Source organism: Macaca nemestrina, chromosome 3 (genome assembly GCF_043159975.1).
Source record: "Macaca nemestrina isolate mMacNem1 chromosome 3, mMacNem.hap1, whole genome shotgun sequence".
Lineage (NCBI taxonomy): Eukaryota > Metazoa > Chordata > Mammalia > Primates > Cercopithecidae > Macaca > Macaca nemestrina.
In genome coordinates this window covers 70042096-70069650 of record NC_092127.1, presented here as the reverse complement: position 1 = coordinate 70069650, position 27555 = coordinate 70042096, and the positions used below count along the sequence as shown (strand labels likewise).

At 36.5% G+C, this 27555-nt stretch overlaps 1 protein-coding gene across 3 annotated transcripts in view; it reads right to left on the bottom strand.

Annotated features, from left to right (window-relative positions):
• LOC105486179 (phosphodiesterase 5A) overlaps positions 1-27555 on the bottom strand; it is a 134133-nt gene that overhangs the window by 21030 nt on the left and 85548 nt on the right. For all 3 annotated transcript variants that reach the window (XM_011748900.3, XM_011748902.3, XM_011748901.2), the window contains exons 10-14: positions 27447-27555; positions 23944-24003; positions 10511-10657; positions 5868-5993; positions 3984-4078 (exon numbers count right to left, since the gene is read on the bottom strand). The exon at positions 27447-27555 is cut by the window's right edge and continues 67 nt beyond it. In XM_011748900.3, the coding sequence (XP_011747202.2) occupies positions 3984-4078; positions 5868-5993; positions 10511-10657; positions 23944-24003; positions 27447-27555 (537 nt within the window). The remainder of the gene's footprint in view (positions 1-3983; positions 4079-5867; positions 5994-10510; positions 10658-23943; positions 24004-27446) is intronic.

Below are 27555 nucleotides of genomic sequence, written 5' to 3'. Positions count from 1 at the left end.
CTTTTCCCCCTGATTTTACTGCATCTCTAACCTTGAAAAAAACACATCTGTTTGATCATTTTACCACTTCTAACTACCACCCTATTTATTATCTTCTACTCGACTTATTGCCAAAACTCCCCTAACCTCCATGCTTGTCATCCCTCTCTCTCAGTGCACACATATACATTTTCCCAGCTCTTTCATTTTCATCAATGGCACCATCACTGTTCCAATTTCTTGGACCAGAAGTCGTATCTCCTTCCCTCATGCTTATATATAACTAGCTGCTTATTATTAAATTCAAAAACTTTCTTTTTCTCCTTCATCCTCTTCCTCTCTCTAGCCCATATGTGATTTTTCAGTTTATATCTGACTTGCTGTAACAGCCTTCTAGTTGAGCTCTGTGGTTCTAATTTCTACCCATTCCCCTTGTAGCTTACATTCAGACTTCTTTCCTAAAACCGTGTGCTTATTACACACTGTAGTGGCTCCTTTTTCCCACCCATATCAAATCTATAATGCACTGCTTAGTTTTATAACCCTGCCTCAGAAAGTTTCCGTTTGTTCATTCTCTTCTTTTTCATTCCTAATCAATGTGAACCTTCTAACTCTAGTCAAGCTAGCCATCACCACTGTTCCAAGAAAGTGCTTACCTCATGGTGCTCCTGAAATATATTTATCCTTTCTCCTTCCTAAATCCTACCCATATTTTTTTTTTTTTTTGAGACGGAGTCTCGCTGTGTCGCCCAGGCTGGAGTGCAGTGGCCGGATCTCAGCTCACTGCAAGCTCTGCCTCCCGGGTTTTTACGCCATTCTCCTGCCTCAGCCTCCCGAGTAGCCGGGACTACAGGCGCCCGCCACCTCGCCCGGCTAGTTTTTTTTTTTTTTGTATTTTTTAGTAGAGACGGGGTTTCACCGTGTTAGCCAGGATGGTCTCGAACTCCTGACCTCGTGATCCGCCCGTCTCGGCCTCCCAAAGTGCTGGGATTACAGGCTTGAGCCACCGCGCCCGGCCAAATCCTACCCATATTTTAAGACCAAGTTTAAGTCTCATTTCCGGCATTAACAATGGAGTTGTACTACATCTGACTGGACCAGTCTTCTCTGCTGAACACTTACAGTCCTGCTCTACATAACTCAGGACTAGAAACGTTCTTGTAGTGATCACTATTACTTCGTGAGACTATGACAATTCCTTAATGGCAAGAATCACATTTTATACTTCTATCACTCTCTTTCCGCCTTGCAAAGGGCAAACGCCCTAATATAATAATTATTCATTATCTATCTGCCTAGAGTATAACATAATTTCACTGCATTATTTTATCAACACCAAACTTGAATCTAATTAAATAAATGCATCTACAACAGTCTTCTTATATTGAATGCAGGCCTAATGCAGGTAATTTCTCTACATAACCCAAATGCTACAATTGTGTTTTCTCTAGTGGTTGTCTGCACTTCAGCCATTTTTGTTCCTATTACTGCCTATTTTTAAAATAAGAATTCAGTATCTATCTGAGATCATTCTTTTTTTTTTTTTTTTTTTTTTTTTTGAGATGGAGTCTCGCTCTGTTGCCCAGGCTGGAGTCAGTGGTGAGATCACAGCTCACTGCAACCTCTGCCTCCTGGGTTCAAGCAATTCTCCTGCCTCAGCCTTCTGAGTAGCTGGGATTACAGGAACCCACCACCATGTCTGGCTAATTTTTTTGTATTTTTAGTAGAGATGGGGTTTCACCATACTGGCTAGGCTGGTCTCGAACTCCTCACCTCGTGATCTGCCTGCCTTGGCCTCCCAAAGTGCTGGGATTACGAGTGTGATCTCATTCTTTTCTTGCTTCACCCAAGTGGGTGCCTGGCCCTCATTCTTTTCTTGCTTCACCCAAGTGGGTGAAGTAAGCATGAGCAGTGAACTCTTCCCTCACATATGCCACTGGCGTACCTGTAGAACTCCTCTACAATGGTAGTTTCCTAATCAAAGAAGCCTTCAAATAATCAAATGACGACTCAAGGGGCAACTTTCTATTGAAGAAATATCTTCTTTCAAGGTAATTTCAGGGTAATTTTCTGAAAAGATGTTCAAGAATGAATAAGGACAACCTCAGTTTCAAACTTTGCTACCACATGACCATTTTTTCTTTTTTTGATAAGTTACTTTCATCTCTGTGCATTGTTTTATTGTTTTGATTTTCTCTAAATATTAGTTTGAATATCTGATGAGGGCTGGACACAGTATACGTTTTTAGAAGATAGTACTTTACATGGGAATATTTATGGTACTCATACTCTCCTGAGTCCCCTGCCTAAGAAAATTCTACTTTAAGTATCACTCATTTACCAGCAAAGAAAGAAAAAAAGAGAAATCCCTGGAAAATTCTTGGTTTCCTCTACTGAAACCACAGGGATGTAGGAAGAAATAAAAATCTTTGAAACTGCTTTAACTTTTTTTTTTTTTTAAGTTGAAGTCTGCTTTGTAGTGTGTGTGTGAAAGCAAGATTCTGCAGTCGATGAGTCTTTCCCAGGATGTTTTCTTTTTCTTTCTCTTTTTTTTTTTTTTTTGGAGAAGATGACGTTTCTCCAGATGTTTTTGGGGTAATTATTTTTAAATAAACAAAGGAAAAAATAGTTGAGTGTTTTTTTTCACTCTAAAGCAGGGCAATATAGTATCTTAGAGCGATCCATACACTAATAATCCACATACTAATAATATTATGTTCAGTGTAGCACATGCTGATTCTGATCTTTAGGCTGTGCTGACTGTGGAGGCACATACTATGTGGCTTGACTCTGCACTATCCATCTTTTCATGGCAGTGTCCCCTTTCATAATTATTCTGTGTCTATGTGAGGCTCAGGATTGCAATCACATGACAAAAGCGCAGGGGACAAAGGACATGTCACTCAGTCAGTTCTTCACAACATGAGATTTTTCAAGAGGAAACAGCCAGACTCTGATACTCAGGCAAGACCTTGCTATCTTTTCCCATCAAAGGTCAGCAGAGGACATGGTTGTTACATCACTACAATTCTTTCTACATGAAGTTTTCCATTTATTTAGATAAGGAGAATGTGATTAGAGAGCTTTCTGAAATTCCCTCTAGATATCAGACATCTGGAATTTCCTTGAGAGATCTGTCCATTAGTTGAATCACTTGTGTACTTAAAAAATGCTCAGTAGTAAGAGATCTTGCACTTAAAATGTAGACCTTTCAACTAAATTCTACAAGAAAATAAAAATATCACAGTGGCTCAAACATTTGATGAAAAGTGATGTCACCTTTATCCTCTCATTTGTCATCTCAAATGTCACTTAAGTATGGCTCTTAAAGGAGCCTGAAATGCTTGTCCTAACAGATAGTATCTCACTCTCAAACTCAGCCAATGAGCAGTCATCTGATGATGGTATATCTCTAGCATCTGCTTCTAATATTTAAGACTTAAATAGGCATCAAGTATTCTGCTTGCTATTGATGTGTATTATCTTTTACAACTATTATTTCCATTTCATGTATCAGGACTTTATGGTATAGAGAAATTAGACAGAGGCCCAGTTCTCCAACACTGTGCTATATAGCTTCCACTAAGACCACAAGCCTCCTTCTCCTGAGCACTTAATAAGTATGCAGGGCTGAGCTAAGTACTTCTCAAATATTATCTTTTCTACTGCAGGGTGAAATGTTACCTTTTTTGAACTAGTTTTAGTAGTTTTCTAAGGGAGCTGTTAAGCTGGATGTACATAAACTAAAGTAAAACTCTTGGTAATTATCTAATGAAATAAGATTCTCAACATAAATATGTTTGAACTTCAGGGCTGAAAAATTATAAACATAATACTGAACCTGCATTATTTTTTCCATTTCCTTTAAATATAACCAGAGTATGTTATGGGACCTTGACCAATTGCAATTTTGTACCATCAAATTTTGCTGTGGCTTTAACTTAGAAACATACAGTCCTATAATTAAAAGAAAACATTTTCTTGCTTTACTGGGAAAGTCTTACCGCTGTATGTAAGAGTTATTCACACCACGGTGATCTAAATCGTGGCTTAGTGCAGCAATCAGCAATGCAAGTATCTCCAGGTCAGTCAGCTTGTTCTGCATGATCAAAGACATTGGAGGAAAGAACAAATAAAATGTGGTGAAGAACATTATATTACCTCTTTTCAGTAATCTTTTTTCCCCCTCAGTGCTTTACATACATACTTCTCTATAGTCACAAAGGACTAACCCTAGAATCCTATTCTTCAGGGAATCAGTTGTCCTTTGTCATTCACAATGGGATCACCACAAATGTCACTTATGAACAGGAAAAGCTGAAATGCCTCAATAAACTAATAATCTGTCTACCTATAGTAAGTATTGCTAATTCTTAATTATTATGTGAAATAATCATAATAAACTTTAAATAATTGTTTTTTTCTCTTTTAATTCCCTACAGATTCTGTTCACTCTCTGCTATCAGTTGCTGTGTCCTTAAGGAATGCAGACAATGTTAATTCAAGCAAAACAATAGAAAGAAAATGATTTGAAATGAAAACTTGGCTTCAAAAAGTTACATAATATACTCCCAAGCTAAATATAGGTTAATTTTTAGTATCTGCCATGAGTATTGTCATTAATACTGTTCCCCTTCATTAGCAAAAAAGACACAACTTAAAATTATCATCAGCTGTATTTTCCTAGAACTCTCAGTACTCTAAATAGGTTTTACAACAAACACAAAAATCATCATTTTGTTATTCCTCACAGAGAACAAGGATAGTTTTCAGTGTCGATAATCCTTATGACCTTCCCATACCCCAAAATAAGTTTACACAATTTCTTACACTGGTTGAGTATCCCTAATCTGAAATCCAAAATGCTTCCAAATCTGAAGGTCTTGGAGCACCAATGAGTCTCAAAGGAAATACTCATTGGAATATTTTGGATTTTCAGATTAGGTACGTTCACCCAGTAAGTATAATGCAAATATTCCAAAGTTTAAAAAAAATCTGAAATCTAAAACACTTCTTGTCCCATTTCAGATAAGGGATACTCAACCTACACGTGTTTGCTAAGGTAGGAAAATCATACTAGTGTATTTAATTTCACCTCACTTCTTTAACAACAATCACTTCTTTTAGATTTAGCCTGTTAAAATGTGCACCCTATGAAAGTAGACACAGAGAATAACATTTTAAGAATTTATTTACAAAAAGAAAAAGGCAGGGAAGCTCTGAATTAAAAACAGTTATATGATGGATGCCTGGAATCACTTACCTGGAATAACTAGTCGATTCCCACTGAAGTTAGAATCTAAGGACAGAGATATGGATAAAATTTGGCCTGGAAAGGAACGAATTACTTGAACGTTTTCTGCATTGATCTTCCTTTTAAACAGTCTCTGGTCAATGTATATGAAACCAAAACCCTTTCTATGAAACAGTACTTAAAAAATTTACTGAGTGCTCCAGAGAAAATGCAGTAGAGACACCTAACTTAAGCAAGTTCAGGACTTGGGTGGTTTTTGAGGAATTCTACTATGGAGCAGGTTGAATGTGAACAAGAGAAATGTGATACTTTTTCTTACTTTTTCTTAATAAGGTAGTGCTTTCCTCAGAAGGAAATATTTATTTGCCCAAAGACTATGTATGTGCAACATGAAGTTATTTTAAAGGTTTTCTAATATGCCATATATATTATATATGGAAGAAAATTAGCAACTAAGTAGTTTTGCCAGATTAGTCCTCTTTAATTAACAAAATATAACTTATTATGTAAGTTGCAGCAAATATTATTTTAAATAATTATCTGTGCACTTTAAAGTGAACTTGAAAGAATATGCTGTAAATTTTACTACTAAGCAACAAAATATATTAGATATATGAATGGCTCTAAAAAGTACCTGAATTTTGCCTGCTTTTAGAGCAGCAAACATGCATTGAGCTGTATTAAAGGCATGTCTCCAATTATGATAGGCAACATTCTTCCGATAATTCTTCTTAACACTTAAAATCCATCTGCAAAGAACCTTTAGGGAATAAAACATAAGTAGTAACAATAATTGCCAACATCTTCACACATTTACTATGTTACAGGCACTGTACAAAGCCTTCACAGTTAGCCTGATACTCCGATTTGGATCATCTTACAGAAAAGAAAACTGATACTCAGAGAGGTAACTTGCTGAAGGATATATTGTTCGTTAGGGATGGAGCCAAAATTCAAACTTGAGCGGTTTGACTTCACAGCCTACCATGTTAACCACCATGCTAATTAAATTGATACAAAACACAAGACATCCCTAAGAAAGGTATTTTTGGCAGGATAGGGCACTGACTAGGTGATATATATATATATATAGTCCATGTGTCCATGTGCCATGTCCATGTGTCATCAACTAGGAGAGTCCAAAGAGTCACATAGGTATGAATTCATCATCAGACAGCGATAAAAGCAGCCACTCTCAAGTTCTTCCCATGCTCTCATGTTGTATATCTGTGAAGGTATTTAGTGCAAGGCCCTGGGGGTGGACTAGTAACAAGGTATATAGTACATGTCCAAGGACAAATTGGAGCTACAAGACAATGCCATCATTAGTTCTTTGTCCTTTTAAATTATACTTATTCAGGTAGTTACTGCTAGGTTACAAATAAGTAAATTTTTAAAAAATAATATGTGCCAAATAAAGCCCTGGGGTCCATATAAAAATACTTTGAAAGATGGCTGGGGGGAGGACAGACTTCAGCAAGCCTCAAGAGTTGGGTTTAATTTAACTTCTAAGTGGTGTATTAAATAAAATCCCCAGAGACTCATGGGCCCTAAACATGGTTTGTGTTAGTATCAGAATCTGCCTCTCTTCAAATCTGAGTGATTTACTATATTTTTGGGGATTTGTAACATAAATCTGTGATTCTCCCTATATATATCACTGGAGTTGCTTCAAACACAAAGAACATTGCCCTGGGAAATGGAAAAAGTACCAGGGAAAAGAATGTTGCTTTGACAATATTCAACACAATATGATTAGCTACAGAAGTAAGTCAAAAACAAGATTTTTTCATTGTTGGTAGAAACTGCTTATAAAAGACTTGGTGGGAAATCAATGCTTCCATATCCTCCCTTTTCTTTTCAGGTCATTTTATTCCTGTTCTATTGCTCAGTTTACAGGAAATTCTGATAACAAAGAACCTAATGTCTCCTCACCTTTTCACCCACTGAATTGCCATATTTCAAGCGAAGATTTCTTTATGCCTAAGATTGAATGTGTTCACCCCAAGCACACTGCAGCTTCTTCCACCATTTTTTCATTTCTGAATAGAGTCTGTCAGGAAGGTGATGGATTAATCTTACTGGGAGATTAATCTTACTGAGAGACTTTTAAGTAAGATCTAGAAACTCTCTTCTATATGTTTAGAAAATATGTTGCAGAAAATTACTGGTGATTAATTAAAGCAGCAAGAAAAATAAACAGGAAAACCCAGAAATTTAATCTTTGGCTATATCTTTTTACTAATCATAAATGTACAGATATAATTAAATACATAATACCATATATTGTGAAACGATGACCAAAATGACTCTATGAAACATAATTCCTAATGGACTCCTCTATTTTCCTTTTATTAGGACAGACCTAAGAGAATTAGATAACCCAATGGACAAAGTAGTACCTATATTTAAGTAGAGTTTTAGATTCTGTTACCAGGATGTTCTCAACAGCATACAAGAAAATTATGGTCATATCTGGTAAGTTCTCATTGGATATGCTAGACACCATTAAAATTTGTAAGACAGTATTTTGTACAGGACTACTGAGTAGTTATTTGCAGTTTGGATGACTCTAGAGAGCATGTTCAATGTGTTGAATCAGTCTCCAACAATTATGGAAAGTTTCCCGAGTGGTGAACTCAAGATGCCACCAGAGAAAAAGAAGAAACAGAAAACAGCTTAGCTCCTGCTTCAAGACACTCAATCAGTAGTGAAAATAACAAAATTGCATATATAAAGGAAATAAATAAATAAACATAAAATTGAGAGCAAGTTTATATACTGCCAAATAGCAATTGAAGCAGCATGAAGTCAAGCCTAGGGTTCTCTTACAAACAGATATTCTTGAGTCAGGCTCTGCAGAAGAGAAATGTTTGTTGTGGCAGAGAGTGGAACAGACATTATTCAGGGAGGATTAAGATGTAAAAGATGGAAAGTGAAAATAAGCACAAAACATACAGATTTGCTCGAGTAGAACGAAGAATCTGTTTCAGAGATCAGCAAGAGGCAATGGTTACAATCATTATAGGAGAATGACTAAAGATTTAGAAGCCATGCAGAGAACATGAAGATCTGTCTTTCAATATGAAATATTTTTAGTCACAACAGCTTCATGATTTTAACATCCTCTCTAGCATTAACATTTTAATTTCAGCATCCTAAAATTATACTGACAATAATATATGAAAGAAACAAAACAGAAGAGGCACTAAGGAAGGAAGGCCAGCCAGAATGATTGCAATGTTCAAGCTGATGTTGGCAAGAATTAGAATAATAGTTATTCAACCAGAAAAGGTAGGATGATGAATCAGACACTAAAAGGAAATATTTTCCTCATGGATAAAAACCCAACAAGTGGTAAGAATAAAGATTTCTATAGAAACTTTAAGTGATTATCTTCATTACCCAACCCTCAAATGCTATCTAAAGGCCAATGAAGAAATAAATCAACTTATATGAATTTTGTTTAAAAGTACAAGAATCACATTCCTCTGCTCTGGCCAAGTCCTTTCAACAGAATCATTATTAGTTTCAAGAATGGGAGTACTCAGGAATGGAAAGGGATTTGAGACACTATATAGGTTTATAAAGTCCTGTAACTAGCAAGAAGCAGAAGTGAGATTCACATAGAACTTCTGGCTCCAAATGAGATCTTCATCTCATCAATAGATACGGCTTTAAAAAATGAGCCTTATGACTTACTATTGAGAAATTCGATGAGTGATGTAACCAGTCAAACTTGGCCTAAGAATAGGATAACTGACATGGACTCTACACCTGTTTGTTAAACAGAATATTATAGATAAGTACACATATACACATGCATACAATTAGATAATCACAGATGCATGTATAATTCTCATAAAACTCTCGTGGGGAGAATAATACCATTACCCCTAATAAGAGATGAGGAAACTGAGAATATGAGTGATTAATTGCCCAAGGAAAAAAGAGCTAACCAGTAGCAGAGCTATGACTCAAAAATCCATGATCTTTCTACTCTACCACGGTGTCTCAATTTCTTCATTTGTAAAATGGGGATAACAATAACCCCAGTAACAGCCTTTCTAGAGAACTTGTTGAAATAATTAAACGACATGATATCCCTTAATCAACACACTCTAACAAGAGTAAAATATTATTAGGTAAGAGTCTATAGACAACTGTTCTCTATTTTCACCTAAGAAAGAGCAACAGACACTTTGGTTAAATTCAGGAAGAACCAGATTTGGGCCTCCAGTAATACCATAAATGACAATGTATTAATCACTCTTAGTTTTCATTTCTGTGAGGCCTTTGAGAGCAGGGACAATTCATCACTGAACTGTGCACCTGGCACAGTCCTGCGTATACAGTATATGTTAACAAATTTTCGTTGTATGAATTAATACAGTGCTAAATAGTGGATGCCTTCGAGATATTTAAATTTTCAGATAGGAAATCTATACAAGGAGACTAGACAGTCAACTGATGAGAAAAAGTAATCTTTAAAGGCAAGATTACTGAATTCTTTTTTTCAAATAGTCTTTTCTGCTACCTCTTATTCTTTGTTGTTATATATTATAATACATAGCCATTATGAAACAACAGAATTCCCTGGTATCTTCAAACTGATATTAGAAGATATTTATTTAAGTTTTGCTATTATCTGAGAAGTGAATAAGGTAAGCCACAGAGGCTAAAATCAGTTTTCGTCTTCACCCATATGGGTGACCCTGTTCCAACTAAAAGCGTGGCCTCATATCAGGCCTCTTTATTTCCTCCTTCGTTTTCAAAGGAGTTCACTCTGCTTTGGTCCTTCCCTGTACACTATTGTTATAACCACTGCAATGAGATCATGCTACTTCTCTGCATAAAATTCCTGTGACTCACCATTGTTTTCAGGGTAAAATCCAAATTCATCTGTACGGCTTACAAGGTTCTGTATGATTTGCTTCTCACCTTCTTCCATTGCTTCTCTTGCCATTCTTACCCCCTCAACAGTACTCCTGGCCCCCACCCCCAATCTCTCTGGTCATGCCTTTGCATATCCTGTTCCCATTTTTAGGAACACTCTCCCTTAGTCTTCACCCTGATACTTGATACACACGAGGAGCCCATTAAATGTGTTTTTAATAATGATAATTTTTCATTAAAAGTCTCGGGTATATATTAAGTGACAGCATATTAATCACTAAAATGTAAAAATCCCTATTCCATATTTGCATTCAAAATCAATTTTCTATCTTACATACACACATACACAGACTTTTCCAAAGGATGTCGCTGCATTCCTACCTCATGTTTCATCTGGAAGTTCTGCACAAGGTTGAGGTCAGTAAACATCCTAATTGTACACAGTGCTGTTTCCAGATCAGACAGCTCAAAGTCACTGAAGCTAAAGTCAGTAATTTTAAGGGTCTGGGCAGATGGCACCACAGCAGCCTTAGGTAAGGAGAGAAGGAAAAAAATAATGCTGTTAATTAAAGCAGTAGTGATTCATAAAATTTTCTTGTTTTGCTGCAGAGAAATAGCGTATTGTGGCTTTTTTTTTTCTTTTTAATGAAAGACACTAGAAACCTTTTTGTACAGTGGCAACTCCACTCCCTGCATTTTTAAAACTGAGCCACATAAGAGTAACTAATATGGTTCAAGGTAGGCTAAGTGGAGAAAAGGGAGTTGTCACCCTTAGACTGTACCTAGAAGGGTGAGCAGCACTAAGAATTCTAGTGATCTGGCTCCTATATACCTCCCCAGTCTTATTCACTCTAAAGAAATTTATAATTTATTGGGTAAATATTCTGGAACCATCCCAGTGCTCTGGGCTGCAAATCAACTGGTAAGAAGGGTAATGATAATGTTCTAAGGATTTTATGGTTAGTTCTCGGGACAACCTTATGAAGTGGACACTCTAGCTCCATTTTTCAAGTACAGGAACTTAAGCACAAAGAGGTTAATTTTCTTGCCCGTGGCAGCCCAGCTAGTTAAGGAACGAGGAGGCCAGGCCTCCAGTCCAGGAAAGCTATCCTGGGCTCAGACTAGCAGAATTTGTCTCCCACCATACTTGCCTCACACAAGCCTGATCATAAGAATCACCTGGGTGCCTATTAAAAAACATTGATTTGGACCAAGGACCCCTGGCTCCCTCTGACTGAGCAGAGCGCACAGGCTCCTCTCCTAGATGTCTTGCTGGGCCCTGTGGGATGGGAATTTAAAGGAACACCCGCTCCTCCGCCCTTGGACCATTTACCCTGTCAGCACTTTGTTAACTGTTTTAGTTAGATCAGGCTGAGATTAACTGGACCAACAGAGGCCTTTACGTGGTTTGAAGTAGAGGGAAGAAAAATTAAGAAATTTCATCCAGGTTCTCAAACCCCTTAAGTTTCCTGTGAGTGTCTGAGAGAGAACTACTTGGCTTTTGGGAAGTCAAAAGGTCAAAATAATAAAATCTTATGGAGCAATCTAAAGTAGATTTCCCTACAAATCTAAAGGCACTTGCACATTCTCCTTTTTATTCTGGACTTTAGATTTCACTTTCATATACCAGACTTGTTTAAACTTTCCATGAATGTCACCCTCTTCATTCAAACTAAGTCTTTTTTCCCAAGTCCAAAACTGACCAGAAAATACGCATTCTGTTAAGTCAATTCCATAGGCTAATGTGTGGGCCAAAATAAGGGAAGAGAGAAGGATTTAAAATGTTTAGATAAAGGACTTAGTTGTTTATACCAGCCTCCAACATCAGAGATGGAGCGGTAACTCAAGTTTGGGAAGTGTGGAGGTGGGAACAAGCCCACCTTTTAACTCAAAGCAGATAACAGCTGCTTTCCTTAAAATACAGTGCAATGGACAGGAGAACAGATGTTTTTTTCCTTAGGGCATCATTATTCTTACCGCAGGAAGTTTTCTTTCTTTCCTTCCACAAAGAACATTCTAAAAGCTACAGGATAGAAGCCAGCACAGCTTGTGCCTCTTTCCATTATCTACTGTAATTCCTAATCTCTCTCTACTAAGATAAAAGAATCTTTTCTTTTGCTTGTTTGGTCACACCACACTACAACTCAAACATTCTGAGCTGACCCAGTGGGGACACGCAAACATTTTCCATAAGAGCCTTGTAGTCAGTGATACACAGGTTCAGAATTCTGGGATCGATTATTAACAAGCCATGAGAAGTCAGAAATCCTTTCAAGCTCTTGTACTATGCTTCTTTGACCATCACAAGAAAATTCAACTTTCTGTTGAACTTAGAAAGGCTTGGGATAAAGGTGATTTTTAAGTAAAACATAATTACCTATTATTTTTACTTATCACATTGTAGGATAAAATATTATACATTTTACTAATAGCAGGAAGTAAATTTACTAATAGCAGGGAATAAAGGATGTGGTATTTCTGGCATAGGATGTATATACAGTTCCAGATTTTCACAGTTTCTTGTTTTAGTGACTGTTTTATTCATTAGAATTAGAAAATGAGATTTCTGAGTTTGATTTTCTTCAGGGGATTTTATTATTGCATTACGGTTTTGAAGCCTAACAGAAAGAACATATTTTAAAGATTCTATAAAACAATAAGGTACTATAAATATAAATATATATATGTATTTTTATGGTTGTTCAAAACCACTGGAACTGTGATACCACCTAATACCACCCAATATTGCTTATTTATATGAGAGCACAATGTCTGAATTCTTGGACAAAACAGTTTAGATATTAGTGTTTAACTCAAATACAGTCAAGCTCTTACAGGACTATGGTTTTAATGTCAAATTAACCAAATATGGAATGCAAAAAAATAAAAAAACAAAGCTCATTGGATTAAAGATTCAATCTGACAATTTGATGGTATATGTATTCTTATGGGTTCTTTAATTGTATCTGCCACTCAAACTAATAAAGAAACTAGTTGGCCTCTAATGACTCTTCAAAGGAGTTATATCATAAGTCACCTTTTTATGATCCTTTTCTAATACCATGGCCCTTTTTTCACCATTCTTGCAAAAATTAAAAATTAAAAAAAAATTCAACTCTGGACATGAAGAGCCACTAACAGTGGGACGAGAGTTAATCTTTAAGTGCAGGAATGTCTTGAGTTAAAGCAGTAGTCAGAGTTATAAAAATATTTTAATTTTGCAGTGACCTTCAAGCTAATTGTTCTAAATGCCATCTGACTGATAAGGAGCTAAAGAGTAAACTGATGTCCAGCTGACAAAATGCTAGATCAGCTACCATATTTACATTTCAGCATGAGATGACGGCCACAAACAGAAACTTAAAAGCAAAGTGAAGCAAGTGATAAAAAGGAATGTCTGCTATTGGTGGTGCTAGTCCAGATGTTTCACTGACTTTGTCACCCTGAACAAGATGTTCAACCTCTCTGCCTGCTTTTTTGAACGTGTAAAAGAAGGAAGTTGGAGTAGACTATCTCTAAGGTTTAACATTTTCTGAGATGTTAACACATTTATCTCTGCATCCACAGGGCTCAAACACCTCTTACTGCCTCCTCACTTTGGAACTAAATGCCATACTGTGAGTGGCATCTAGATCTTGCCAGTGACTTTCCTGTACAGGGCCTAAACTCAATCTGTGATTTTCTCAGCATTTAAGGTACATGGATGGGTGCACCTTGGCAGTTACGACTATGTTGTATTTTTCATGCTCGATTCCATACACATCACTTTGGTCCTGCCTCCTCACAGGTAGAAGGAGTGATATTTCACAGCTCCTGGCTTAAACAGAGGACCCTAGCCTCTACTGGGTTGAAGTAGTGGAGGGTTAGACTCAATATGTGGTAGCCTCTCTTCTTATGGCAATAATGTTCTAAATTTTAAAAACTGACTTTTCTGAAATTGTCATCTGTTTTATTTTTTCAGGGATGGGGAGGTGTGTATATATTTGTCATCTATTTTTAAGGTTAATTAATAATCTCTCTCTCACAAGAGAGATGAAGAAGGCTGTCTTCCAGGTCTCTTTGTTTCTTCTCTGCCTAGAATGCATATTCCCATGTTTTCACATAGCTAAGTCTTTAACCTTTTTTGTGTCTCAGCTGCATCAGGGAAACATTCACTAGTCCTTGTGACAGCAAGGCTCCATCAACATCTGTTTCAACCTTTTTCTAGTGAGTCTTCATCTTCTGAAGAGGCTAGACAGCTAACAAAAATACATTTCCTTGACTCCCTTGCAACTAGGGTTCCAGATAGATTTGGTTTCAGCAATGAGGTAAACTTGAGTGAGACTTGAATTTCAAACGAATGCAGTGACACACAGGAAACTCATTATTATTTTGGGGGGACATGACTCTAGAGGAATACTACAGTCCGGCAGCTTGCAGTTCTGCCAGCAGCTTTCTGACTCTGGCCTATGAACGTGGAAGTTTCCACAGTGAGCCAGATCTGCAATTTTGTTCTAGGACTTATTCCTGGGATGACTTATCTACCCTTTCCAATGATTTGAAAGTACTTAGTTAAATTCTTTTCTGCTTAAAATAGCTACAGTAGTTCCTACTACTTGCAATTGAATCCTGTTGGTGCTCTATTTTGCAATAAAAGCATGTGTAGGCAACAGACTCTCAAGGATAGAAATTGGGGTTTGGATACTTGACCTGATGGGTTTGAAGGCAGAGGGGGACCTGCTTCCATTAGAGCAGTGGCTCTCAAAGTTAAGTTCCTGGACCAGCAATATCAGCATCTGGGAACTTGTTAAAAACACAAATTCTTGGGCCCCAACACAGACCTACTGAATCAGAAACCCTGGGAGTTGGGCTCAGCAATCTGTGTTATAAAAACCTTCCAGGTGATTCTGATGAATGCTGAAATTTGAGAACCACTGCATTAGGGATAGGTTATTGGTAGTAAATGGTAGTTAACAGTCATTTTAAGTGAACATTTTAGAACAAAATGCCCTTTTGTGGACCCAGTGGTGACTGCCATATTACAGAGTGATGGGCAGAAACTGTAAGTGGGTTGGCTGCTTCTTGCTGTGTCGGAGAGATTAAAGAAAGAAAATGAAGGGCTCTGGACTTTAAATTTTTGGCTCAAATAATGGTCTGAAAACTAGGGAATTTTTATGGCTTTCTTAAAACAGCCTATTTCTTGTAGCACTGATGTGGCCAAAACCCAAGTGTAGTCTTATCCTACAGGTTGGTGAATTACAGTGTAGGTTGAAATCACAGACTTGCCATGTCTCCTATGTGAAAATTAAGGCACTGATTAGGAAGGAGTGGAGCACCAAGAAATGGAATTGAGACATTTGAAAAGATCTGGATAATGACATGTATCTCAGACCATTCACTCTAGAATATGTTTCTATGTAATTTCACAATGTTTTATACTTTACAGTCCTACCTCTTTTTCCTAATTGTAATTATGTAAATTGCATAATTATCTTATATATGACTTTTTATTCATTGTTATATTTGGAGCACCTAATATAATGCCTGCATTGAATAGGAGTTAAATATTGAATGAATAAATAAATGGGTCTTTAAATCATCTAGTACCTAATCAGTTCTCCATATTATGCAGAAATATTTCATATAAATTTCATTTGGCACAGAGCTATAGTATAAATATTCATATTAGTAATGAACTATACTGTGGCAGAAACAACCAATATGTTGTGGTACATGCCTTTTTCTCTTAAAGTTCAATTATTCAATTTATTTCCTTTTGAAAAATTTTAATGATAATTGAGTTTCTTCTTTCTTCTACACAACAAATACTCCATTGCTGTAATTTTTAAAAATCAGTTACAGCTTCTCTTAATAATCATTAAGATTTGATTCTCTCACTTCCAACAACACTGGAAACCCAGGATGAGAAAGCAGTGACCAGTTTTCCAATTTTTAGTTGATTTTGTAGGAAGTCACTGAAAATGGTGAATTCCAGATTGCTCTCCATAAGTAGAGAATTGGTTATACATTATGAATAAAAGGTTTACACTATTTTGTGCTTACAAAATATGACACATTTTCCTCCAGTAAGCTTTCCACCTAATTCAACTTAAGCTAATTTACTTAAGCTAATTTAAACATGAGTGTATAATTTCTTTTTTTTCTTTTTTCTTGAGACGGAGTCTCACTCTGTCATCCAGTCTGGAGTGCAGTGGCACGATCTTGGCTCACTGCAACCTCTACCTTCCGAGTTCAAGCGATTCTCCTGCCTCAGCGTCCCGAGTAGCTGGGACGACAGGTGCGTGCCACCACACTGGCTAATTTTCGTATTTTCAGTAGAGAAGGGGTTTCACCATGTTGGCCAGGCTGGTCTCACACTCCTGAGCTCAAGTGATCTGTTCACCTTGGCCTCCCAAAGTGTTGGGATTACAGGCGTGAGCCACCACACCTGGCCAAAAAAATGAGCGTATAATTTTTTGAGTGCTTATTATTGGAATGGCTAGTGCAAAAAGGCTTGGAACATCATAGGAACATAAAGATCTCAATGGTATTGCTACTAGATATTGCAAATTGACATCCCCTCCCCCACCTATTGCTACTATGAACAAAAACTAATACTTAATGGAGCATATGTACCAGGAACTCTAGTTATTGGTACATATGCTCTGATTCTGTGAGGTAAATTCTTTATTATCCTCATTTTACAGAGAAAGAAACTGAAGCACAAATAAGTCACATATTTGCCTGACATCACATACCTGGAATTTGAACCTAGGTATCTCTCTTTCTCTAGCACACAATGCTCTCCATCTTGCTACAGTCACAAATATGAAAGCTGACAATGAAAACGTTACCTAAGTGTCCCTCAACATGGCTGGCTCTATCACCCGTTTGTAGGCTGTTTTATATATTTAATAAACTCTCGAATTATTTCTAGTTTCTAAATCACTTTAAGGGAAAAGAAAGCAAAATCTTATTAAATGTATTGAAGGAGCTTGATCTGTGTTTCTTTTTCCTTCATGCTAGATTATAGGATCTCTAAAAGTCTGGGTTTTCCAGATCAATTCATTGATTCATTCATTGATTCAATAATTCTACAAAACACATAAACCAAGTTCATATAAAACAATCACTAAATGATAGCTATTATTATTATCACCAAGAACTAACAGCCTGAAGGGAAAGATAGATACATATTTGAAATACATATTTTTTAAGTGGAATAACAGAAGGAAGTATGTTAGTAGTTTGCCCAAGTGATCCCTAACAACACAATGATAGAGAATGTGAGTCCACATTTTACTCTTTTCATTAAAGAGAATCTTTCCTGAGCTTTATCAACGCCTCACTTAAGACAAATGACAGCCCTTCTTTTGTTCAACTTTTTATCATTATAATGGCTATTCACACAACAAAAGGGACATACTTGTGTCCCTTTTACACAAGTATAGAGAGTGCCTTTTTGTTTATTCAATAGAGAAGAAACTTTATAGAAAACAATACATCGATAAAATATATGGTCACCTTGAAGCCCATAAAGCATGTGTTTGTAGAAAATAATGTATTTGGGTAAAGTAAATATAATGATCATTTAAAAATTATTACATTTCTAATTTCTAGTGGCTGCCTCATGAGAAAGGTCTATATTTAGGCTACAGTAAAGTCTCTGGTAACTTCAGCAGAAAATAAAGACATGTGGCCACATGGCTATGCAATTTGCTCAGTTGTGTAATCTTTGTACAAAAAAGGGTCATACTGCTATCAAAGGCCTTCTGCTTGCCTTAGGTCTGAAGCATGAAATCTTAAGAGCCAAAATAAAAATTATGGAAACTGGAAACAATTCCTAATAGCCAACTGCTAAGAAAAGAAAAGGCTCTTTATTCAGAAAGTTATTTATTAAAGTAAGCGTGAAAAGAAGGGCAGTGACAGAACCTGGTCTTTCATAAAATTCTTCCAATTAGCCTCAGTGTTGTATAAAGGCATTTTGTTATATTGCTCCTTGGTATTTATTCAATATAAACAGTTAACAGGAAAAAAGGTTTCAATCTCAATAATCCATTTTTTAAAGAAATTATTTGTATTAGATATTTGATGGGTTATATCACTAGCTGCAAGGAGACATTTTCTGCCAGGCCCTGACCACCACCCCTACCCTCACAGGATGCTTCTTAATGGAGAACAGTTTAATTCCAGGTCTCTGAATAAAGCCACCTTGACAGCCGCCACATTACACCTTATGGAAGACTATTTATTATCTCTCTTCTCCACTTTCCACATGCACAAAAGGAGTGTTTTTAAAGAAGAAACCACACAATTAGTTTATAAGGTTTTTAGAATTTATCTTTTTCCAAGAGGGAAGTGAATCCAAAGACAGATAAGAAAGAAAACTACTTTTAAAAAGGGAGCGAGTATGAAACTCAGTAAATCTTGCAGACAGTAAAGAGGTGAATCAGGCACAGTGGGACTGGACTAGTATATTTTCTTTAATAACAGCATCAACATGTTATATGATTTTTCCTTTTTTTCTAACATTATATAACATTATATAAGTGAATCCCTTTAAATCTCAATAAGAGGCACCAACTATAAAAAGCTTTATAATGTGCTTATAGTTTTTCGAAATCATATAGAAAGCATGTAATAATGCTAAGATTCTGAAATAATATGCATTATAAAGAAAAACTTTAGAATAAATTTACGATTGCAATTAGGAATAATATACACAGATCTGATTACCATCTTGGTTACTGAGTTCCGAATAAAAAAATTATACTAAAACTATGGTATTTAGAACTATACACAGTAGTTAGCACAGAAGAAGCTCAAGAACGGTGCCCTCATACTTTGGGGCTAAGCCTATCATTGGAAGTAACCCACTAGTAAAATCAAATCAAAACAGACAAGATTAGCTTGTCACATGAAGGCAGGAAGAATCAAACAAAATCTAATAAGTCTTGCCAATGTGAAAAACATGTAGCCCAGTTAATGTTACATATGTCTACAAAAATCAGTATCTCAATTGATGGTGTACAGAAAGTCCAAAGTATTGTTGCAGAGGATTTCTAGGACTGTTTGAGGAAGATGATGTCTTACTTCAGGGCTTCCCAATCACTGAGTTGTGGACTGGTACCCGACCGTTGCTGGTTGGGAACCAGGCCACATAGCAGGACGTGGTGAGCAGTGGGAGTGAGAATTACTGCCTGAGCTTCGCCTCCTGTCAGATCAGTGACAGCATGAGATTCTCATAGGAGCGTGAGAACTGCACATGCAAGGGATATCTTGGTTGCATGCTCCTTATGAGAATCTAATGCCGGATAATCTGAGGTCAAACAGTTTCATCCCGAAACTATTCCCATACTCACTATGTCTCCATTCCCCACCCCTCCACCAACCCCTGGAAAAACTGTCTTCCACAAAATCAGTCCCTGGTGCCAAAAAGGTTGGGGACCACTGCCTTACTGGATGCCATAGGTAATTATAGTTCAGTGATAGTGGTTATCAAGATAGTAGGGCCAACACTTCTTTGTTAAATTAGCTGCTCAAAATTTTTCCATTTATAATCTGGCCATCCATGCAGAGTTTTCAGAAAGTGAAGGAATATGATGGTCATCTTGACATAAGGAACTTGATCAGTGCCGTAACACTGATCAAGTGTTAGGCATCAGAGATTTGGGTCAGGTACCTGTCTCTGGCCCTTACTGCTGTCACCTGCAGCAATCACACACATGCCTGATCAAGACAGGGTCATATGAAGTTTTTGGCTCTGAAAGGTTAAGGTCAAGATGAGGAAAATTCTGGCCTAAGAAATACTGCCTAAATGGTCAGCTAAGCTATAAGGACTGAACTGAATCAGCACTGACTCCGTGACAAAAATGAGAAGCTATTTTATAAAAGCAAACCCTAATATATATATTTTACTGTTCTAACAAGAAAGGAAGGCTGCTGGGTCTGACTCGCAGACCCTGACAGAGCGACGGATGAGAAAATGCACTCTGACACAGATATCCAATGGAAGAGCGGGCCAGGGGACCAGGTTACCCACAGAAAGAGTTGTAGCAGCCACAGCCCTGACAAGCTGATGCTGCGGGCATTTATTTAGTACAGATTTAATGACACAGGCCTTGAGTCAATACACTTGTAGGTAATTAACATGGTCGCCCCTACCCCCTTTTTATCTAACCTAAGCTTTTAGGCACCAGATAAGAGAATCTGGCTGCCTTCAGCCAAATCCTTTTCTGAAGCTTTTATAAAACCTCCCAGCCTTCCAAGAAGGTTTGCATCTTTCCACAGTTTTTCCCGCCACCCTGACCGATCTCCTACAGAAGGCAAAAAAGGCTGTCAGTCAATCAATGAATCAAATATTTACTTCCTAGTTGTTCAGATAATAAATAAACGCTTATTATATTCTGATAATTAATTTTCTAATACCATAATAGGTTAACTGGGGTCCTTTTATTATTATCTCAGTAACTTGCAACTAAGGATCATTAAAAGGTATATGGCAAAATGCTCAGTTTAATGCCTAATTTATGCTACACCCGATTTTAAGCCAAGAGAAGGTTAGATTTATAATGGGATAAAACACTCAAGCAACAGAAGTGGAAAAAATAAGGATTCTGAATTTCCTATCCACTAATTACTTTGTTACAACTGGAGAACTTTATGTGGATACAGGTATAAATATTTAGTAGATTTAATTCTTTTAAGAATAAATTTGTTAAAATAAAAGTTAAGAAAATATTTGATAGCTTTTCCATTTATTTTAGGTTTTAAATTGAGATAATCAGACAAATGACAGCAATTTTGGTGATTGCTGGATGATACAAACACCTGTGTAGCTAGGGCTGTACAGGAATTTTTATTTGGTTGACAGAAAACTAGAACTGAAATCAATTGCTGAATTTCAACCAATTTAAGTGAATTACTTGACCTACAAGCTATATAACCCTAAATTTATCAATGCAGCTGCCAGAAATCTATTTTCTGAATGCAACAACAGCTGGTTTTGAACAATACTGCAATACAGTAATTTTCAGTTATTCCGATGTATTTTTCTCTTGCTAAAATTATGAACGTAATTGAGAAAATAATTTTCAGATTTTTCTGAAAGACTACTATTTTCAAAGTGAAAAACAAACTTGAATATAATTTTTAGAAATTACTTGCTTTATTTTTTTTTTTCACCTAGAACAACACATATAATGGTAGAGTGTAACCCTCACCTTCATTTTAGAAATTACCCTACAGTGCCTGCAGGCACTTCAATATGTAGATAATTTCCAAATCACCAAACATATTGCTTGAAAACTACATCCTTCTAGGAAGAATAGACAAATGGGCCAGTTAAGCCTGAGGTGAATAATACTTTAAACCTGTAAAGCTTTGTAAATAATTGAAACACTGCTCATTACTTCAAACACTGTCATCAACACACAAAATAAATACAGACAATTCCATATGAGGTTAACCCAAAAAGGACCTTAACCTTTCAGGTAAAATTAGTATCTAAAGTTCCTAGAATTGTTTTTCTTGGCAGTTAACTCAGTTTCACTGGCAAATGACTCAGTTTCTTACTCATGGATTTAACTGAGAATGTTTACAAGTTCTCAATTTACTTTGTTCCTGACTAACTTACTCTCTCTCCTGTGCTGTAAAATCTTGTGTGGGCTCTGGATCCAGACTGCCTGGATTTAGTACTGGCACCATTCCCTCCTTACAACCTAATGAGATCCTGAGAAGCACAATCGAAACTCTCTAAGCCACAAATTCTCTCTTAGAAACTGCTAACAATACTGACCATGTAGGTTGTGGATTCAGTAAACTTAGTTGACTCACAAAAAGAAGTTAAAACATGCTCGGTATACAGGAAGTGCTCAACAAATGTAGCTATTATTATTATCTGTATCCTCTTGTTTGGGCAAAAGAAATGTTGCTCTTTCATGCCTAGGCCTTTTCAAGGTCCTTATGTCTTCACTGTCTTGCATTGTCAGTCTCACACTGACTCCTGTGCCTTCGCCTTTGTCTAAGAACATTCTGCCTCTCTTGCTTGTGAGCAATGTCTGCTCACACATTCAAAACCTAACCAAACAATAAAAAACTTCACATGATTCAGGCAACACCCTTCATAGCTGCTCCTCCACTCTCTTTTACACAAAACACTATAATTTTTGAATAGTCTATATTCATTTCTTCCACTATTTACTTTTACCTTTTGCGGTTTCACTTCCCTAAAAACTGCTTTCTCAATAGTCACTTAACGAATCCACAGCAGTTTTTTCACAATCCTCGTATTTCTCAACCTTCCTACCACTGATGAGATCTCCTCCCTTTTTGAAACTGCTTTATTTTGCCTTCTGTGCCACTGCACTATCCTAAATCTTCCTCCTTGTTTAAGTACCACTTCTCTACCTTCTTAGCTGTTTTCTTTTCCTGTTCCTTCTATCTAAGCCTATATTCACAGGAGTTCTGTTCTCAGTCTTTCCCTACCTCTCTGCACTTTCTCCAATTGATGCACCCCTATGATTTCACTACCATGGGATGTTAACTACCAAATCTCCACCTCTAGTTCTAAACACCACCCCATCATTGCTCGAGTCCTGCCTTTTCTGATTGCTAAAGACGTTCACTTGGTTGTTCAACCAGCACCTCAAACTTATCTTGTCCTAAATCAAACCTACAGTTTCAGGGAAGTGAAACTGCAAAAGGTAAAAGTAAATGGTGGAAGAAATGAATACAGACTATTCGAAAATTACAATGGTTTGTGTAAAAGAGAGTGGAGGAGCAGCTATGAAGGGTGAAGACTGAATCATGTGATTCTTAATATTCACCTTAATATTTCCACTTTAATGAATTAATGTCATCATCATTCTTTGAATTGCCAAAGTCAAAATATTTGGATCTTCTTTCCTGTCTCAGCACAGTGTTCTGTGCACAAGCTCTAGATGGTGAACTTGTATCCTCATTCTTCCACTGCATGGCAGTGAACTTGAGCAAGTCACTGGGCTTCTCCAGGCTTCAGTGTGGCTTTCATAACATAGTTATGAAGTTTACATGAGAACACAGTTGTGCAGTTTACATGAGAAGATGGACGTAAGGGCACAAAGAGTTTAGCATGTGGCAAACTATGATGAGGATGACAGAAAAAGAATCTCGATGATCTGTTCACACTTTTCCCATTCCTTACATAACTCTTGTCACATCTCACATGGCCCTTAACCTATGTCATCACAAATACATTTAAACACAGGAGGACAACCTTGGTTGTAAAGTGTTAAAGTGCCTCAAATTTTCATTAATCTCAACCAAGCCATTCCAAACCAAGACCTACAACATACATCTACTTACATATCTATGTGCTTTTCTCTCATTGTGTGCTAAATAATGCAAAGAGAATTCAGGAACTGACCTTATTTGACCCCAATTTCAAACAGCATTTTATAAGCCGTATGGTCAGAAATTAAAATCACTCTCAATTCTTGATAATACAGAGCAGGTATCAGTAACAAACTATAAATTGTTTTGTTATTACCCTAGCCAAACAACCACCTCATGGTCCCCATTTCCCCAGGAACTAAAAGAAAAGTAAAATTAATTTTGGCCCCAAAAAGATGTAATGATTATAACAATTACTGGAAAACAGTATCAGAATCATACACTGTATTACACAGTCAATATAAGTTATTTAATGACTTTTGCTTTGTATTATCAGTGACTTTGTATTCCTGCAAGAAAGCAGAGTTAATTAAAGATTTTTATGAGTATCTATCTAAATATTTACCAAATTTGGCTAGATTTGGTGTCTGAAATTAGCAATTTTTAAAATGAAAAAGAATTACCGCTAACGACTGTAGCTCTCTTGTTTCTTCCTCTGCTGCTGAAGCATGATACGACAGAACCTACAGGGTAGGAAAAGAAGTCCAGGTTACACAGGAGAGAACTACCAAATGTAGACTAGAACTTCCAAGCTTGGAAATCTGCTAAATCTTCCTGGAGAGATCATTAGAATCCTCAGAATGCCAAATCTTGTTTGCTGCTTTCTTCAACAGTGAAAAACCCAGATTTAGATTCCATCGCTTGTTTTGGAAAACAAAAAGTTATACTCCCTACGTTTAAAGAAAACTCTTGTAACTTCCATTCTGACATTATTGCTATAACAAACACATGATTTATAAGCCAGCCTAGAAATAACTTTTGGCTCAAACTTGGCAGAAAATTTATTTTGTTTTGTTTTGTTTTTTAAGACAATATTGACCTTTAGTTATTTTTGCTTGTGTACAGAATTAAAGGGAAAATCTTTGCATAATCTGACATTTTGATGTTAATATTTGGAAAGAAAGTAGTCTAGAAGTGGCTCTCAGATGAGGCCTGTAACCATTCTAGAATTCACACAGAAAAACTGGATGCCTGGGACATAGTCATACAGATTTAAGGATCCCTTTACACTCCTACAATTCAAGAGCTGAGAAGAGAGTAGTGCTGGCCTGTAAAGCCATCCCTTGACAGTTGAGGACACTGAGGCTCAGGGAGTCTCATGATTTGGCTGTAAGCTCACACTTAGTGAGAGGACAAGGAGACTTAGGACCCAGCTTTCAATTCCTAACCTATACACGTTCCATTACTTAGTAGAGTTAAAAAATCAGGCTTATTAACTGAATTTCCATTGTCAAAAGTCATCATTTCTAAGTACAGGTTGAGCACCCCAAACCTAAAAATCTGAAATCCAAAATGCTCTAGTGAGCATTTCCTTTTGAGTGTCATGCTGCTGCTCAGAGTTTTGGATTTTGAAACATTTTTGGGTTTGAGATTTTTGGATTTGGACTGCTCAACCGTTAAGTATAATGCACATATTTCAAAAATCTGAAAAAAAATGCAAAATACAAAACACTTCTGGTCCCAAGCATTTCATGTAAGGGCTACTCAAACTGCAAAGCGATTTTTTAAAACATTCTTTTAAACCAAAGTAGTGGTTGTATTTAAAATACCTATTGTGCTTTGAAAGCATATTTTTTCAAAGTTCATTTTTGACAGAGACTACACAGATTTACAAAAAAAACCCAAAAGCTTAAAAATCATTGATGAAAAGGTAGCTCATTTTCAGACTTTAAATGGTGAGTAAGGTAATTCAGCAACCCAAACCAGTATTTCTTCAACCAGTCTTTAAAATTTTAAGTAATGAAAAATTTAAAGCCAAATGATACATATTTGTACCATCTTATGATTTAGAACTGTTACAATACTGCACTACATTGCATCTTTTTTGCCATTTGAACCATTAATCACTAGGAAACCTCAAGAAACTCATAACTGCTCTCTCCTGTACATGTGAAATTGATGGGTCATGGCTATAACCTGTTGCTACTGAGACCATAGTGGTGGTTCCCCAAGAAAAGATAAGACTGTGACCATGAATTAGACTAATATTAACAAGTGCAGTGCAACATGGATATATGAATAAAGAAATGACACAATAAATTCTAAGTTAAAAAAAAATTTATCACACACAAAAGATAAAAATAACATCTTACACATGGGGCATAGGGATTAACTGTTTTAATACATGTAAGCATTAGAATACACTTGAAACATTTGATAAATTTAGTTATTTTTATTGTCATCGTTTTATTGTTATTAGAATGATCACAATTTCCAAGTCAAAATAATTCACTATCTTTTGAAGACCTGAGGGATTTGTGCCCTTGGCTTTTGTCCAATGGCCTCATAAAGAAAGGACCATTTTTTTCAAAGTTGTATCTATGATCATAGAAATGACTTCACATATGACCTGAAATAAAAAACTTTTTATACTAGGTAAAAGCCTAATTATCCATATAATTAACTGAAGGAGAGCTACAAAGATAGAAGTAAGTCTCAATCAGGAAAATATTCAGAGATTTTGAACAAAGTAATACAAAGTGTGGGATTGCTTCAAACTAAGCCAATGGGAGGGAAAGGGAAGTGCAGAGGAGTGAGGTGGGAATGGATGGAGTGATAATGGCCATGGGTTGATAATTACTGAATGGATCATGAGGACGTGAGGGCTTATTAAGCTGTTCTCTCTACTTCTGTATATATTTGAAACTTTCCATAATAAAGCATTAAAAAAAAGAAATAACTTCTAATTGATAGCTTAGATTCAATTTTTCAATGAGAAACCATGGAACTGAAAAAATTAGATTAAATATTATATATAAAATATATAAACACATACACAGATATATGTATATATGTGTATATGTATATTTAAAGCTATTTGTACACATATGTACATGTGTACATGTACCTAATTGAAACTATATTTGAAATATATACTTTTGTGTATATGTGTACATATATACTTGAAACAGATGTCCACTGGTTTATGATTGAACGTCTTTTATATAATACTATAGCAAACCTATTAGTATAATATATTTGGCATAGAAAGTAAAGGGTACTATCTGGTAAATTTTATATAACATATGTCCCTCTAGCTCTTTAGGTTAGTTATGTACTTAAGAGAGATTGAGGGAAATGTTATTATATCCCAAACACTGATTTTCTCTAATTTCAACTAGATAAGAAATCTCCATGTTACATCAATTGAATAATTTCAAGGCAGTTAGTGAAACATACATAGAAAGGACTGACCCTGTTGGAGTTGGCCGGTCCTTTGTGAGAAAGAGCATTCCTCGGTCAGTCCCTGGGAGCCAGTGATTTCTTCACTCGCTACCTGCACCTTCAGTCACTTGGGGGAGCTTGGTAGTCATACAGATTCCGAGCTTCTACCCAAGACTTGCTGAATCAGAACTTTCAGAAGTAGGGTATATAAATTTGTAGTTTGAAATAGTTTCTCAGATGATTCCAGGAGTTAAAACTCTTCCTGCTTTTCGTTGATTTTATTTTTTCTTTTCCTCACTTCTAATTCTCTTAAGAGTGCCTAGGGTTTCTGTTTTTTGTTGTTGTTGTTTGTTTGTTTGTTTTTAATTTTTTTTCACAACTGTTCTCACAGAAAGATGGGGAGGCTCAGGCAATGGGAAAGGGACAGATAAGTGGCAGTTGTTATCTGTGTCAATGGTTATTAAAGTCAATATTGCTTTCTACAGAAAAAGCAAAGGCCTAAAGGGATAAACATCCTGAGTTGTGGTTTGGTTATATGATATTTGACAAGTTTCTTAAATATTTTGAGTCTTATTTCTTTCACTCTTTAGTTGAGGATAATAAGGATCTCATCATCTGAATCACATAATTTTGGTGAGGACATAATGACCGAACACACACACACACCATGAGTGATTATGAGGGAAAGGTCAAAGCTAAATGTCTGGCTGTCTGGAGTGAGAGGTCCCTAAACTTCACCCACCTCCAATGTGACCATTTGCTTGGCCATGGCTCTCTCCACTGCTTCATACATCTGCGTGTTCTGGATCCCCAAGCCACAAAAGATGACAAAAGCTTCCAGAAACTGTTCG